General features: G+C 39.5%; 1 protein-coding gene across 6 annotated transcripts in view; it reads left to right on the top strand.

Annotated features, from left to right (window-relative positions):
• The first annotated feature begins 657 nt into the window (after positions 1–657).
• The window catches only part of ERCC6 (ERCC excision repair 6, chromatin remodeling factor), a 50,996-nt gene continuing 35,322 nt past the window's right edge, over positions 658–16,331 (top strand). For 2 of the 6 annotated variants that reach the window (XM_076338697.1, XM_076338701.1), the window contains exons 1-6: positions 658–690; positions 1,125–1,358; positions 1,901–2,334; positions 4,892–5,012; positions 7,457–7,565; positions 9,462–10,188. In XM_076338697.1, the coding sequence (XP_076194812.1) occupies positions 1,904–2,334; positions 4,892–5,012; positions 7,457–7,565; positions 9,462–10,188 (1,388 nt within the window). In that variant the 5' untranslated portion in view covers positions 658–690; positions 1,125–1,358; positions 1,901–1,903. Of the gene's footprint in view, positions 691–980; positions 1,005–1,124; positions 1,359–1,834; positions 2,335–4,891; positions 5,013–7,456; positions 7,566–9,461; positions 10,189–16,331 lie in introns of those variants that run through there. The other 4 variants (XM_076338699.1, XM_076338698.1, XM_076338700.1 and 1 more) reach the window with 4 other exon arrangements.

The following is a 16,331-nucleotide window of genomic DNA, read 5'->3' as shown; positions in this document are numbered from 1 at the left end:
AAAAAACTGCTGCTTCAGAGCCCAGCAGGCAGAACAGTAGCCCTTAAAAGACTGCTCCTCCCGCCAGTCGCTTACTAAGCCTATAAGCAATCCTGCTGCTAAATCCCGAGCTGTGCAGCATCCTTCTTTTTTTCCTCTTGGAGGAACCTCGATGCAACCAAATTATACGGTTTGCACAACGCTTGTTTTTCGAGTCCCGGGCTAATTTTGCAACCACTAGATCAGGTTTCCTTTCCCAAGCCTTTCAAAGGACAACCGCCTGACGTTAAGGCACGTCAAGGGGGGAAACTGAACGTCTGAAGCGGCCCCTGCGAGCAGCTCCTCCGCGGCTCTGATCTACGGGCACTCCCGCCACAAGCACCAGGCCCCTGCCGGGCGGCCAGCCCCGGGCGACCTGTGGGCCTGCCTGCGCCGCCGGGTAACACCGCACTAACCAGGCAGCCTGACGGTAAAGGCCGGCGGCTGCCCGCTCCACAGCCAGCCACCTCGCCGGCGGCCGGCGGGCAGCCGGGAGAAGCGCGCGCAGCACGTCACCCGCCCACCCTCCGCCGCGCAACCGCGACGGTCACCGACGTTGAGGAAGTGATGCGTACGCGCTCGGCGTGGGCGGGCGGTGAGTGGCTGGAGCGCTGGCGCCGCGCGTGCGCCTTGCGCAGCGGCGAGGAGGCGTCCCGGGTGCCGAGCAGCGGGGTGAGTCCGGCGCCGGGACGGCGCGCGCCGCTCCTCCGCCGCCGCCGCCGCCTCCTCCTCCTCCTCCTCCTCCTCCTCCTCCTCCTCCTCCTCCGCGCGCGGGGGCCGCCAGCGGCCCCTCCCGCCCGCCGCCTGGGCCGGCTCGGTCAGAGGCCGGGGAGTGGGGGGGAGGGGGTTGGGGGGGGGGTTGCGGCGCCCCCCGGAGCCCCTCGCGTTTCCGTCCCGGCCGGGCCTTGTCGCCAGCCGCGAGGGACAGCCTTCGGCCGGCGGTCCTGTCCCGGCCCCGCCGGCTCCGGGCTTGCTCGCAGAGAGAGGTGATGAAGCGGGGGAACTCGGGGACCGGTGTAGGCGGGGGGTGGATGGGGTGGGGGGGTCCCTCGAGGGCAACTGGCCGGTGCGCGGGGTTGTCATGGTAACCTGTTGCCTGAATGCAGGGCCAAACCCGTTGTGCGCGTGTTCGGAGCTGATGGGAGAAAACCGTCAGCTGGGACTGAGATCCGCGGGCTGCCACGCTGGGAGAGGTTGCTGGTGAAGCCCGCCTGCCTTATTAATGTCTCCCTGCAAGTTAATAACACTTGTTTCTCCCCGAACTTGATAAAAAATACATCCTTTCAGAAGACAGTCTCACCCTGAAGGCTCCAAAGAGTACCAGCTCCGGCCTTGCCTTGGTAAGTCAGTCCGGTGTTAATTTCCTAACAATTAAGATGCTTTATGTTCTGCTTCAAAGCTGAATTGTCAAACTAAGGCCTACAGCCAACTGCTCTCATCAGTGCTTTCACTGGCAAGTCCTGTTTCAAAAACTTGTATGTTTTAGTTTTGGATATGTTAAGTTGCATATGTTTTTGTTATGTCATAGTCTTCTGGAGCATGACTGTTTACACACAAGATTGAGTTCGCTCTCTGGCAAGGAGAGTAATTTTTACAGGTTGTTTTATTTGTCTTGATATCTGTGTCTTCCAGGAGTATTCCATACAGTTGTCTTTAAGAAGTTTTGGCCGCTTTTTCTTTTTGATTGTGGAAATTAGTGTGGAGAAGCCTTTGGGGGGAGGACTCATGGAGGAGTAGGCTACTAGGTGTTTTGAAACAATTTCTCATAAAGAAACATGCTCATTGTTTTGCTTACTTTTATTTGGGCACAGTCTTCATGAGGAAGTTTGTGTGTGTGAATGTTCTTATGATGATGTGGTGGTTCTTTGTTGCCTTTGAGCAGAGGATGCCATCAGACAACAGCCACCTGCCAGACAGTATCCAAGAACAACACCCTGTTACTGCTTCGAGCAATAATTGCCTCCATAATGCTGAGGAACTGGGAGTCGAACAAGAAAATGGCATTTGTAACAGTGACCTGGGTAATAGTATTAGAGTTCCCAACTCTGCCAGCCAGTCATCCACTTCCATGGCTGTTCCTTTGGAGATGCCCAGAAGAGGACAACCCCTTTTACAGATCAACAGGCAGCAGATTCAGTCCATCTCATATAGTGCACAGGCCGCTGAGCTCAAAGGTTTAGGAGTTGATGTCTATGACCAGGATGTATTGGAGCAAGGAGTTCTTCAGCAAGTAGATAATGCAATTAATGAAACTAATAAAGCAACAAAAATAGCTGATGCGAAGAAAGAATATCGGTCAGTGCTGGATGACTTAAGGTAAATTGTGTCCTTTCTTACTGTTCCTTTCTGTTACTGACTATCTAATGAGGCTGTCTCTCATGTTTTTAAAAGGTGGAAGACGAAAAGATGTTTTGAAAGCACTAGATCACATGTATTCTTCTAGGTCACCCACCTTTGAAAAAAGGAGAAAATATTTTTCAAATCAGAGCAATGCTTCATTGCTCTTATTTGACTAATTCAGTCATGCATCAAGGCAGTAGAGGACAGCGCATCTCCTTTTTCTGCTTTTGTCTTACCTTACCAAGATGCATGTCTGTTTTCTGGGCAGTGGAGAACTGCGTTATACTCTGTTATTCAAAGTTCTAGTCAGAAAAAGTGCCGCTTCTTCAATTCTGTATGCTTCATGGGGTTATCTGCTTCTGGTTTTGTGCTTTCTGTAACTCGGATGACTCCACATCAGGAGTGTACTAGAAGCAAAACAACCTTATCACAAGTGCTTGTATGAAGTACTTAATGACACTTTAAAAGAATCAAATGCTTAATTAACATGGTATATTGATAGTAGAAGACTTGGAGGGATAGGAGCCACTAATCTTCTGAGTTTTGATTTTAGATCTCCCTTTCTGTTTCTAGTCTCACTGTAGAGTTACTGTGTGAACTACTGCAGGTGAATAATTCTACCTGTGCATCTTTCACTGTATTGCATTAGTGGTGTTTTTTAGTGCTCAAGAGTGCTGTAGGCCTCCATTACCTACGTGAACTCTCGCATAGCTCTCTTGTTACGCATATGCTTAATTTTATGCACTTCATTAATTTTCCAGTTTGGGTGTGGAGATGTGAAATTAAGTTTGCAAAACTGGAATCTAATTTCAGATGTTATGTAGCGGAAGGATGACGTCATGAGTAAGATGGTCATTGAGAGGAAGAATGGAGCAGCGTAACCGTTGCAATTAGATTATGTGGTTATTGAAAGTGGTGCATGGCACTGTCAGTTAGTTGATATTTTCCTGTTTTTCTTTAAGAAGCATCCTATGATTTTCCTCACCCCTCTGTTTTTCACTTTCCACTTCAAGTCATAAAATGAGATTTACATGAGATGATGCAAATGGTTTATGCAGACCTGTAGCACCTTGTCTGTATAAGATGTAACGTGCAAGTCTGAAAGTTGATTTTGGAGAAAATTAGCAGAGATACAGCTGGCTTGTTGAGCAGAGGGACTAACAAAAGTAAAGGTGTATGAGTAGAGCGTGATACAGTTGGTTAAAGTCCTGTAACGCGGTGAATGCATGACTAGAAGTAAAATCAGGCAGGAAGTGTTTTTTGAGTAGTTGGCACAGAGTTCATGGTAGAAGCTGCATGATTCTATAATATACACACAAATATAAGCAGAAGAAGGAGATTAAAAAATGGTTGAAGTTAAATCCTGTTTAAATTCCACAGTCCTGTTAAATAAAGCTTTGTGGAAGAGGACAGTAGCAGTATGTGTCAAGAGACCCTAGGGCCTTGACAAGGAAGCAAGAGCCAAAAGGTAGGAGGCATGGAAGAGGATGGTATACAAAAAAGCTACAAAACAGAAGACTGAGAAAGAGGATGGGGTGGTTCAAAAGTGTTGAAAGAGAATGGAGGGGTGAAGACGGCAGTGATAGCTGGGGAGCTGGCAGAATACATCTCCCAGGAGAACAGTGGTAGAATCCAGATTAGAGCTGGAGAGAAATGTGGCCCAACAATTTCCTCCCTGACAATTGAGGAGACTTACGTGGTGCTTTTTTTTGCATACAAGGGGAATAATGGCCGCTTTGCAGATGTTGTAAAGAATTTTCTTTGACATTTTTTATAATGCTTTGAGATGCTAATTTGTGTATCCTTATGAAATATTCTGCTATTTGAATCAACAAACCTGGATTTGTTGCTTCTGACAGTGGGGCAGTGCCTCCTTCCTTGCAAACGAATTCAACAGCAGAAACAGATGATACTAGGTTATAGCATGTGGTTCAACCTGAATTTCATATCGTGTATGGAAACGTGAAAAATGGTACTGCATGAGTAGTGAAAGTTTAATGTTGATGTGCTGTTAATTCTTTGAGCTAGTCTGTCTTCCTGAAACTGTATTTGTATCTTGTAATCTATTCTTTGTGTAGAAGAGAAACTGTAAAGGTAAAAGAAATAGGCTTCCTTATATAATGGCATCAAACTATTAATTAGAAAATTAAAACATGGGATTTCCCATTTAGATTTTTGTTCTGCGTTTTGTTTACCTTGAATAATAAAAGAAACCGCTATCACTTGCTTATTATCATCATCAGACTTGTAACTTTTGAGTATTAAATATTGCAGTGGTTTGTTCAGTTTCCTTGCTTTGGGAATTTTAGTATTAGCAAAATTTTGTTTAAAAATATTTCATGATGTACAACTTTTTAAAGTGTTTAGTATTTCCAGTGTTGTTTAAATATAAGATGCTTATTTAGAAACTTACCTTTAGACTTTTTTAAATCTTACCTTAAATCTCTTGGAATTTCTAAATTGTCTGAATCGAGAATGTGCTATTTTTCTTTCTAGAGTTGACTAGTACATTGCAATCTTCTTGTTTTTTCAGATCATGTACAACATCTCTGAAACATATAAATAAAATTATTGAGCAACTTTCACCTCAAGCTGCCAACAACAAAGATATGAACAGAAAACTAGATTCTGTAAAACGGCAAAAATATAACAAGGTGATTGGATTACATTAATCTCCTGCTGACAATACTTAGCTTGTACTTTGGCTTAAGGTTTGAATCATGTGATATAATCCTTGCTTAATTATATAGTTCAGAGTCAGTCTACAATTGCTGTTCCTTCCCTTTTAAATGGTTTAATTTTCTACCAAAAAATGTAAATAACTAATTTAAAGATGTGAAAGTGAGAGCTGAATTTTTTTTTATGTTTATTTTTATTCCGAGTTTCAGAAAAAGGTGTAAAACTGAAGTTCCAGGACCTGCTTGGAAGACTGATTTGCATTAATTTAATTAAATCCCTCCCAGTAGTATTTGGAGAATTAGCAAAGCATTGTTAGGGCATGATTCAATAGTTGGCCTAAATCTCAGCTCTCGTGGTCTTCATTCCCTACCTTCCTTTCCTTCCTTTCCTTAATCCTCTTTTATTGTCTGTATCTTTCTTGTACCAGTACATTCCTTTCTGTGAGCCATTTTAACTCATTGATTTGGCAGAAACTGCTCCAGTTTTTTTCTGCCACAGTAGTAAGTTAAAGGAGCTTGTAGAGCAATCTGGCAGGCATCAGGGTAATGTAAGCAATAGACCTATACAGCTGTGAATAGGAAGGAGATTTGAGAAAAGGGAAACTTCTCCTGGTCCGGAATGTAGCACTTCAATCAGCTCACCGTCTGATGGAAATTCACCCTAATATTTTCTCTAATGAGAAACCTGACTGGAAAATTACTGTCCTTTGCCCTCAGACACTTATTCCCAGCCTCAGGCCGTTTGCCACTGGCTCATTCAGTTGTTTGGTTTTTAACCGTGATCGTTTCAGCAACTTGGATAACAATGGGCTCACAATTTGGCCAATTAAGAGAGTGAGGGGTACAGTACTGAACAGTGGCACAGGACTAGGAACAAGTAGCTGCAAGTAGTGGGAAGAAATGCGTTAAACCAGACTTGCCACTAACGAGTGATCATCTGATTGGACACTGTATTTTTCTTGTTTTCCTATTACTTGAAGTAATTTACGCAAGTGTTAGTTGCAGGGGAAGTTCAAGCCTCGTTGCGAGTTCATTGTTAGCCATCTCTAACAGTCCTTGAAGTGTAAGAATAAATCCCTGTATGAAAACTATAATCTGTAAAAGTGGTCCTAATAACCTCAAGAGTGTTTTGGAGGCTGTTTGGAGGCAGGCAGTGTGTTTAAAGCTGGTCTTGAGCTGCTTTTTGCATGGAGAAGTGCCTTTTAGTACTCTTCCTTTTGTAGTATTTAAAAAAAAATTGTTAAAGAAGACTGAATTCTTCCGTTATTGAGACAAATGGGAGATTAATGACTGGTACAAGACAGCTATTTCCTTAGAGCTGTCATACAGGGAATGTTTTATGATATAAAGTACTCTGGTAGCAAGAATAATAGTGCATACACAGGAGATAATATATTGTACCATACGTGAATATACTTACCCTTTGTGGTTTGAAAAGTGCTACATGAAGATATGAGCAAGCTAGTGAACCGTTCTTCACCAAAAAGGAAAAAAAATGTGCTCATTTTGCCATGAACTTGATTACTGAAGTATGTGCCTGTCTAGGTAAAGAAATATTTCCAAAGAATGGAGTTACAAATGTGGAAAGTTACATTGCCTATGTCTTTGTTTTACTGGTTAGAATTTCTTGTTTCATAAATGAAAGTTAGCAACACCAAGGAATCACAACGTCACCAGAAAATACACAGTTGAGGATGTTACAGTCGGATAAAAGGTGTAACAGAAGACCTAGCTATGAATTATTTTCATAGCAGTAGTGAACTATACTTGTTATAGCATCTGTAATGTTGATTTTTTTTTTACTTATTTAAAGTCATTTCACTTTGTAGTTTTTGCTGTTAAATTATCTGGGACCACTCCTGAATTAACTGTGTACAAACATATATTAGGATGATAGACTGATTTACAATTTCAGTTTCTTTCTAACAAAACATTCCAAAAATTCTGGGATGATAAATAAATCTTTTTAAATCTTATAGCTGTTTTTAGTGGCTTACTAACTATTAACCCGGTCTTGCAAATTGTGAACGAATCTTTTTTTCTCTGTGCATCTCACTAATCTACTTGATGGACTTCCTTCACTAGAATCAACACATTGATAAAATGACCTCAAAAGATGTACATAAAAATGTGTAACATGCACATGAAATTTGTGTGTATAAACAATCTGATCTTACTGTATGCATATCGTAAGACAATTGTACACACAAAATTGTGTGTGTTCTGTGGGTTGGAGCCCTACAGATACTGTGGTGACACTTTTTTGCACTTCTTTTGTTTCAAATGCGATACTGTGAACACTTGAATATGATATTCTGGTGGAAAATACTGCAAATGTAGTAATTTAAGTCTTGTTTAAAAGGATAGCAAGTTTATGAACCAGATTAAACATTAAATTATGTATCTACTTGTCATTCAAGGAGCAACAGCTAAAGAAGATCAAAGCAAAACAAAAGCGTCTCCAAGCAATTCTTGGTGGAACAGAGATTCTTGATAAAGTAAATGAGATTGAATTTGAGGAAGATGAAGGTATGGGAGAAGGCTGAAAGTTCTGTTCTACTTTGATGTAATGCCTTTTTTTGTTTGAAGCTAGTTTGCAAGATCTTTGCCAATAAGGAAATAAATTTCAGTGGCTTCCTTTCAAAGAGCAAGTTAAGAACACTTATTCTCTGCACCTGCAGAATTGCAGATCTTGGCATATTCATGTGGGAAGTTTTTAAAAATGGATGTTAATCCATGTTCAGCTCAGTAGGGATGGCTGAGGCACATTAGAGTATTGGGCTTAATAAATTGGAAATCCTAACATTTTTTCACAGCTAATTTGATAAAGATGACTAACATCATGATTGAATTACATTTTATGTGCTGGATGCTATCAATCAGCATTAACAAAATTGTTTTTTCTTACTATTGGGAAGTATCACTAGAAATGGAAGGGGGAAGTGCTTCTCTTTTACAGGCTGCACTGTGATTTAAAAAAAAAAAAAAAAAAAAAAAAAAGGCTTCTTCCAAAGCAGGATATTTGTTCTCTCAGTGTTTCACTAGGTGTTCTTTCTCACTGCTGGCTGCAAACTGAGCTTGGACTTTGTAACTTCAGCTTGGCTGTGTCTTGGTCACAATCACTAATCTGCAGTATTCTGCAGGGCAATTTTGGACCCCATTAACATCTGCGCATCACCTTTGGGTTATATTGTTGTTTGCGGAGGTGTAAACTCTGTGTGCTATTTGTCCATTGCAGATGTGGCTGGAGTGGATTCCAGATCTCACAGAGCTCATGCTTTTCTCCTGATTCAACAAAACTTACAGGAGTCAAAACCTCAGTAAACTTTTCTTAGTAGAAAAGCATCTTTAATCCTTTTTCTTTGAATGGGTTCATGCAGTAAAACTCAGATACCCAGTGTGGTGAAATGTGACTAGGAAGTGAATGGAGCCCAAGACAGAAGAAATGGAGTTGAGCAGTTCCAGTAGTCTGAGAAACTGAGGGGGTGGAGAGGGAGGAGTTTCATGCCTGATGCCTCATCATTACCTGTTAAACATGTTTTGGTGATAAACACAGTGCTTTAAATGGGACCATATACAGTAGCATGCTATGCTGGCAATTCTGGTATGGCTATTTTGAAATTTTGGACCCTAATAATAGATTGCAGGCTGGACTTCAGCTTCCTGAATTCAAAAGCTTTTCCTCCTCTTTGGTTTCAAACACCAATTATAGTTTGTATTAATATGTATAGTAACTGTGTATGCAGTTTAATGGAAGTGCTCTTTTATGGCAAGGTGCTGTGCAGCCAATCTGACTTTTAAAGTCATAATCCTAATATTAGTATTGTAGAGTAGGAAGATGGGGTTTGTTTTTGTTTTGTTTTTTTTTGAAGCATGTGGGAAGACAGTCTTTTATGTGTTTTGTAAGATTTGTGTCTGTCCTGGTATGGTAATGGAAATGTCAAATTTCAAGCTTATTAATAGGACTGAAAAATCAGTAATAAAACAGAAATGGACGATGTTGCTGTATATGGGAACACAGTGGTTTCTTGCACTGAACATGGTGACATGGGTTGAATTGGCATCATAGGGAGCACGGTAGAGTTCATGTGCCATGGGGGACTGTAATTTTATGGTAGTTCTTGCTGCTGTGTGTTGTTGCAGAAGTATTTGCATTTTGATAGTATGTGTAATGTTTCCTATATGAAGTTTGAGAAGTAGTTTGAAGTAGAAGTTACAGTCTGACTTTGTTGGCCTTCTGTTTTGTTGGGGTTTGCCTTTTTTGAACTTCAAGTATTATGTGTGACGATAAATTGGACTTTTAAGTTGTATATAAAAACTGAACTGAATGCAGTGGGGGGGAACAAAACAAAACACCCTTGTTCCTGTGTTTGAGTTATTCAGAAAGTGTTAAAGGCATGCTGGATGTTCTGATTTTTGTTGTAGAACCTGGTCCATCATGTCTTGGCAGTATGCTTATGCCTGTTCAGGAAACAGAGTGGGAAGAGCTTATTCGTACTGGCCAGATGACTCCATTTGGAACTAAAATATCTCAGAAGCCAGAGAGGAAGACACGACGATTAATGCTAAATGAAGCATCTGATTTTGAGAAGTACTTAGCAGACCAAGCTAAGCTGTCATCTGAAAGAAAGAAGTTATCCCTTCACAAAGGAGCAAAGAAGAAAGTACAAGCCAAAAATGTTCAGTGCGTAGCTTCCGCATCTACTACAAAGGAAAAAAGAGGTAAAGCCCTGTCAAAAACAGATAAGCGCTTAAAAAAAAACATGAGAAAACTTCAGAAGCATGCCCTTCAGATTCAATCAAAGGTGGATATTCCAAAAGAAAAGAAATATTTTGAGGCCAAGAAGTTCAGGTGTGAACAGGAGGATGATAGTGGAGAGTCTGAGTATGTACCTGATGAGGAGCTCTTTGATCCAGAAGCAGCAGAAGAGGAGGAAGAGCAGGCATCTTCTCATGCTGAGAATGATTCTGATTATGAACTCAGGAATTTGTCAAGAAAAAGAAAATATTTGGTGAAAAGAGATTTTAAAGAAGCTGAAGATGATGCTGACTTCTTTCCAAGCTCTGAGGAAGAAGACCATACACTGGGGAAGCACAAAGTAAAGAGATGGAGAGATGATGGAGATGAAGACTATTACAAACAGAGACTAAGGTTAGTCCTAGACATTTGTATTAATAACATTCACAAATGATGTTGAACATGCAAAGGGCAACGTCTGTAATACACTGCTAGGAACTGAAGTAAGGAAGACGAGACAGACAGAATGATCGTAGCCTTCCAAAAGGAATCAGACATACCTTTTAGTTACAAGGACTTTGCTGTTAGATTTTTCTGATTGTTATAGGTCCTTCAGTAATAAGCTATTTGTGTATCAGTGTGTGTTTGCTGTTTGCAGAACTGTGAATGTGCCCAAAATTGAGTATATATAAAACAACGTATTACTTGGCAGCTTTATACTTTTATACAGTACTGCCTTTGTCTGTAGATCATATACCTACCTTTCAAAAAAAAAAAAAAGTCTTCTGTTTGACAGGCAAAATTACAATGCAGTCAGACAATGCCCTCCCTCTTCAGAGGGATGGCACCTTTCCACCAAGAGAGAAATCGTTGGTTTAGGATGGGGTGAGATGCGTAGTTTTCGGCTTTAAATAATTAACTGCTAGTCAAGAAGAAATCATTTGAATAAATTATGGTTACATACTATTTTTGGAGAATCTGTTAGTTTATTGAAATCCGAGGCAATTACATATAGTTTATATGGCTAACAGGTTTATTTGAAAAACAATATTAAAAGGATCTTTTGAATTTAAACTTGTAAAAAATTTATACTGGAATGGACAATATCTACATTATTTGATTATTAGCACATGATATCTCTTGCATAACTTATATTAGAAGACTTAAGTAATGAAGACTGGACATTTGTACTGCTGTTAGTCAACTCTAAAAAGACTTGCTCTGTTTGACAGTGATTTTCTTCTCTCTGTTCTTGATGAGAGTGAGGGTAAAAACATCCTTATCTAAAGTGATAGTGACGGTGGTAGTAGTGGTGTTTTCTGTTGCTATGATGACCTAAGGTTGTAAACTGATTAAGGTTTCTAAGGAGAATCTAGCATGTTAGGTGGGGAAATACAGCTAGGGACACAAGGTATTTTTGAAAATGGCAGCTGAAACACCTTGTGCTGATCTGTGATTTATGAAATTTGTATAACCTGTGTGTTGATGATCTCTCTGTAGCTACGGTGTGCTGTTGAGATGTTTTCTCTACTGATAGCATAGCTGTTGAGCTCCTAACAATAAGACTGAGCAATGTTTCCATTTTCACAACTGCCTGTTTGAAGGGGCAACGAAGTGACATGTAATTTGTTAAGCTGTTAAAATGCTAACTAGACATGCCAGTGAAGTTAAGAGACACTTCTGTACATACTGGGAGTCAAAAGATCAAGATCACCAAAATGGTTGTTTTGTTTTAATTGTTCTCTAACCACTGGCATGTTGTCTCTTTTTTAGTGTAAGGGTTGAGCTTCATATAATGCACTTCAGCTTGTTGATAGCATGCTTACTTTTAATTAATTACCTTTAGTGAATGTCCTTCAAGTAGTTTTATAGTCCTCTAGAAAATCGTGGAAAAACTTGAAAACAGCTGCTCTAGAGTGAAAGAAAGAATATGTATTAGGGCTGTCAGTGAAGGGTGATTGATGCAGTGATAAGGCCTAGCATAGGAACTTGGTTAATGCTTGGGAGACTTGAATTTTGCACTTCTATGGAAACATAAAAATCTTCCGGATTTAAAGGAAGCTGTATCAGAGAAGGGGTCAAGAAGTAGAGGTATAAACACCATCTCTTCCTGCGGTGAGAGCCTGAGCTGCTGTGGAGGAAGAGGGTATCTTTTGATAGCAGAGGTGCTCACAGTTGTAGAATTACTGGTGACAAAACCTCAGGTAGGAAGAGCCCAACTTTACTTTCACATCCCAGGTTACAAAGGCAGATCAGGAGCTGATATGAGGCAATAGGTTTGCAATCCCAGGATGCTACTTTTCAAAGTTAAAGCATAGTTTATTGCTCTTGAATAGAAGATTTCTGAACAATGTCCAAAGGGTCAAAAAGAAATATGTTTTTCATTAGATGCATTAACAGAAATTAATTGTACTTAATTGGTAAAATATTTACAATTTTATTGAATAAAACTGTACTCTTCACATTTAAATTAGACCAATATTAAATCATTTTTAATTCAGTGTTTTCATCAAGAGTAATTTATTTTGATTGAAAGTTTTAATATGACTCACAGTTTAAATTCATTCAAACACGTTTTTTAATAACGTTAAGATTGTGACAATTTATCCTTAGCAAAGTCATATCATAGACTAGATTTCTTTTGGTTACTAAAGTTACAATAAAAGCCTAAATGAATTTTAGAAATATCAATAACTGTAATTGCTACCAAAACACTACATCTCTTAAAAATTTCATAGCTACAGTTATTGTGGCTGTTAAGCTGCAGCTGTCCACATTGACGTTTTTATGCTGACACCCCCAGGTAATCTTCATTACGGGAAATGCCATGAGAAAATAAAATGTAGTGAATTAAGAAACATATTAAGAATGCTATAGAAATGCTGTCATTTGCTTACATTTATGTCTTATTTCATGTCAGTTTTACTTTTGAATGCAAACGAATGGGTGAGATTATGGTATACTTTACCCCTGAGAGAGGCAGGGGAAAATCCTTTAGGATTACTTTAGTCTTCTGAACATCTAGTCTTGTGCTTGGCGCTGAATACAGTCCTACACTCTTAAAGATTGAAAATGAGTTTCCTTAACATTAAAACTTTTCAGAGATGGGACTTGAAGAGATTGGTCTGTGTCAAGGGGAAACTATGATGATGTTGTTAAAGCATGATAATTAGCTAACTGCGGGACTGCAAAGCATCTCTAGAAAAAGAGACTGTTTTCAGAACAGGAGCTGGTGTTATCTGCAGTAAACGGGCAGGCGGGAGAGCAGCTGGCTCTGTCCTTTTCTTCTAAAGGCTACTTGCAGTGGTCGGGCTAGTCACTCAAAGCAAGATGTGATCAGTGGAATGTGAAAAAGTAAAAGTTACCTATACAGAATTCAGCTCATGTTCTCAGTAATTTCAGTTCTTTTCCCTTGCGTGGGTCTTGCCTTTCTCTTGTTACTGTTACTGGAGCTGTGTTGCTGTGCAAACACGCAGGGGAAAAAGTCTTCCGTTCAGAAAAGGTTAACGTCTAAGGTGAATCATAGCTTGCAAGAATAATGAACAGTAGCAAGGAACATCAGGGTTATGGAGAGTAAGGTAAATAAGTAGGATACTGTCAAGCAGCTAAAAGGTAAGTTTAAGTTTCAGTGAAAAGTAGCGTATCGTCATTCCCATCTGTCCTTCATACTGGCTATTACCAGCTGAACCCAGAGGATTAGGTAATCAGTCTCTAGGATGGTGCTGAAGGTCTCAGAGGCTTGATCCCCATCAACAGGCATGTTATTGATGTATATTTTGTCATACTCAACGGTGACCATCTTGGTCTAGAAGTGTTCAGAATTGGCGCTGGTGGAATCAACCTGTTGCCTCCTGCCTGGTGAAATGGTCAGGTCATGGCAGAGCCAGTTTCTTTGAAGACTATGGAATGAGTGAAAATGCACCTGTTTTCAGCTTCTTTTACCTAGGATTACAAAATAAAAGTAACCTTGTATGCAGATTAAATGCATAGGAAACACACCTTTTCTCTGTTCTCAACAGGAAAACTGCTGCATGGTTTTCCTGTATTATTCTCAAGACTTTGCAGATGTGGAAACTGCAACTTAAAGAGATGATTTTTTTTTTTGCATGTTAATCAAAGTTTTCCTTTGCATATATTAAAATGCAAAGCATAAGTATAACCAAGTAATTTTTGCTGCATATAGCATACGTAGTTAATGTGTTACATTATTGACATCGCTAATACAGAATCTGCATAAGGTAATAGCTTGGAGTCAAAACAAAACAAAAAATTAGCAGTCTTACGGTCACTATTCCTGTAGCAGTTGTCAGTATGTATCTGCCTGCTGCTTCAAGGACGGAATTACATGTCATGTTATGGGAGATAAGTGCCATATCTGTGTTTTCGTGTGTATTCTGTATGGTTTGTGGAGTACAGTTGTTTGAATTCTTCAGTTGCTGTCAAGTGTTCAGAGGCAAGGCTAGGAAAGCTGCTTCTTTCCATGTCTCCCAAGTGGCATCCAAGCAGCTGAGTAGCTGGAAGTTACGGCTATCAGTGCACAAAGCAGTTGATACAAAGAATCAAACCAAAAAATAAAATTCGCTTTAAAATAAGTTGTTTTTCTCAAATCAGCTCAGTTTTCATGTGCTAGCTCTTTCAAGTATCTGAGTCACTGAATCTCTTGATGTTTCAGAGTTATAAATTAAAAAAGGATTAAATATTACCTTTCCTGAAAGATACTTTCTTAGAGCATCCTAACTGCTCTTTAAAATGACAAAGCCAAGACACAAATGAAGATGTATTTTGGCTCACTTGCTGAGTACACCTTTCATTCTAAGCTCAAGTGTGTAATTGTCTACATCAGTCTTAACTTACTTACAGAGACTTGTGGTACTAACTGCACGTATTTCATCTGTTAGGACGTACCAATTAAATCCACCCATATAGACCATAAAAAGTTAGATCAGAAAAGTAATGCTGAATGCTTCAATTTAGCAAATTAGAATAATCTGTAAGGGATTCTTAGCTGTATAAAATGGAAAACATATTGTGCTTCACAAATGCAAACTATATTAAACACTCAGCTTGGTTCCTGACTGTATTTTTAAAAAAAAATCAAATCGTGCTCATTACTGGTTTGGATGCAGAATTTCTTTCTAGGGTATTGCAATAAGTGGGAAATGGGCTTAGTATTGGAATACGTTCTTATATTAAGAAAGATTTAATTGTATGATATATGGCTTTCATACTGCACTTTCAGGATAAAATTGTATTTATGTCAGTGACCATGGACAACATAAAATAGATTTCTCAAAGGTCATGCTTTTATTTTCAGGAGACCTTGGTGATATAGTAAAACCTGTATTTTCTGATTGTTCAGGCATACTAATGATGTTTAACTGAGGTGTGCAAGGAGTATTTTGACCAAATGGTGAATATGTTACTGTGTAGTTAAGTCAAATATGAGCTACTGCTGTTTCTCCCTCCAAAGTTTGACTTCTGAGGAAAGGTACGAGACCAGACTGACCAACTGACTGATCTGGTCTAGCAAACAGTGTTTGTCCTCCCATTGCTTCAGCCATTTAGATATTTACACTTTTTTAAAGAAAGTAATGAAGTTTTAGTGTAGAATATCTTAATACAATGTCTTATGTTAAGTTCACAGCCTTTCAAAAACTGAATAGCTGCTTCAAACTTTGGAAGTTGTTAGTGGTAACAACAAATTGCTGCTTTTTCTTTTAACTGGTAATTGAGGGCAAAAAAACCTCCAGACCTTTGGAACAGACGTAGTACCAGAGCCTTCAATACTACAGCTTGTGTAATGATACACTTCAGTAAAGTAACAGATACGGTGTGTATAAAATAAACTTTTCTTTAGGAAAATTAAGTACGGGATTTATTAGTTCAAATTCTAGGTATCTAATAATTTTAAGAGAAATCTCAACGTTGATAACCCTTCTTGCAGAAAATATAGTAGTTATATTAAGGTGAAGTGCCTGAATTCCTGGACAGCTATGAGCTAATCTCGGAAACATTTCTTCTTGGTTGTTTCTGGATCACTTTTTCTAATGTACGCTAGAGGGCAATCTGTTTCTTCCCAGGGGAGACTGAGGCTCCAGTGATGGCTGGTGGCGATTCATACTGGAATACAGAATTAGAAGCAAACTCTTGTACAAATTATTGCCCTGCTTGAGTTTAATACGGATTTTTTATCTAGCTGTCACTTCAGAAGCTTTGTAATCTACAATTGTTTTGATTTTAGCGTGTTAAGTAGGAGTTTCCTTCCTTGGTTTGAGTCTTGTCATAATCCAGTCAGATAAAATAACCAAGTTCTGACATGTCTCAGTTCCAGTAATGACACAGTCTGAAGCAATGACTATCAGCATTTGTCAATTTGAATCGTTGATCTTTTTCTGGAACTCAGAAGAATAATTGGCCACCTGTGCCTGATAGCACAACATTGTAGTACTGCACAAAAATAAATGCATTTTTATGCTGTGCCTCTAGAATGTATCATATCTGCCTGCTAGACTCCAGAGCATGAATGTTATTTTCCTAAATCAAACATTTAACAGACT

Source organism: Aptenodytes patagonicus, chromosome 5 (assembly GCF_965638725.1).
Source record: "Aptenodytes patagonicus chromosome 5, bAptPat1.pri.cur, whole genome shotgun sequence".
Classification (NCBI taxonomy): domain Eukaryota; kingdom Metazoa; phylum Chordata; class Aves; order Sphenisciformes; family Spheniscidae; genus Aptenodytes; species Aptenodytes patagonicus.
The sequence above is the reverse complement of the archived record's forward strand: the minus strand, read 5'-3'. Positions and strand labels throughout refer to the sequence as shown.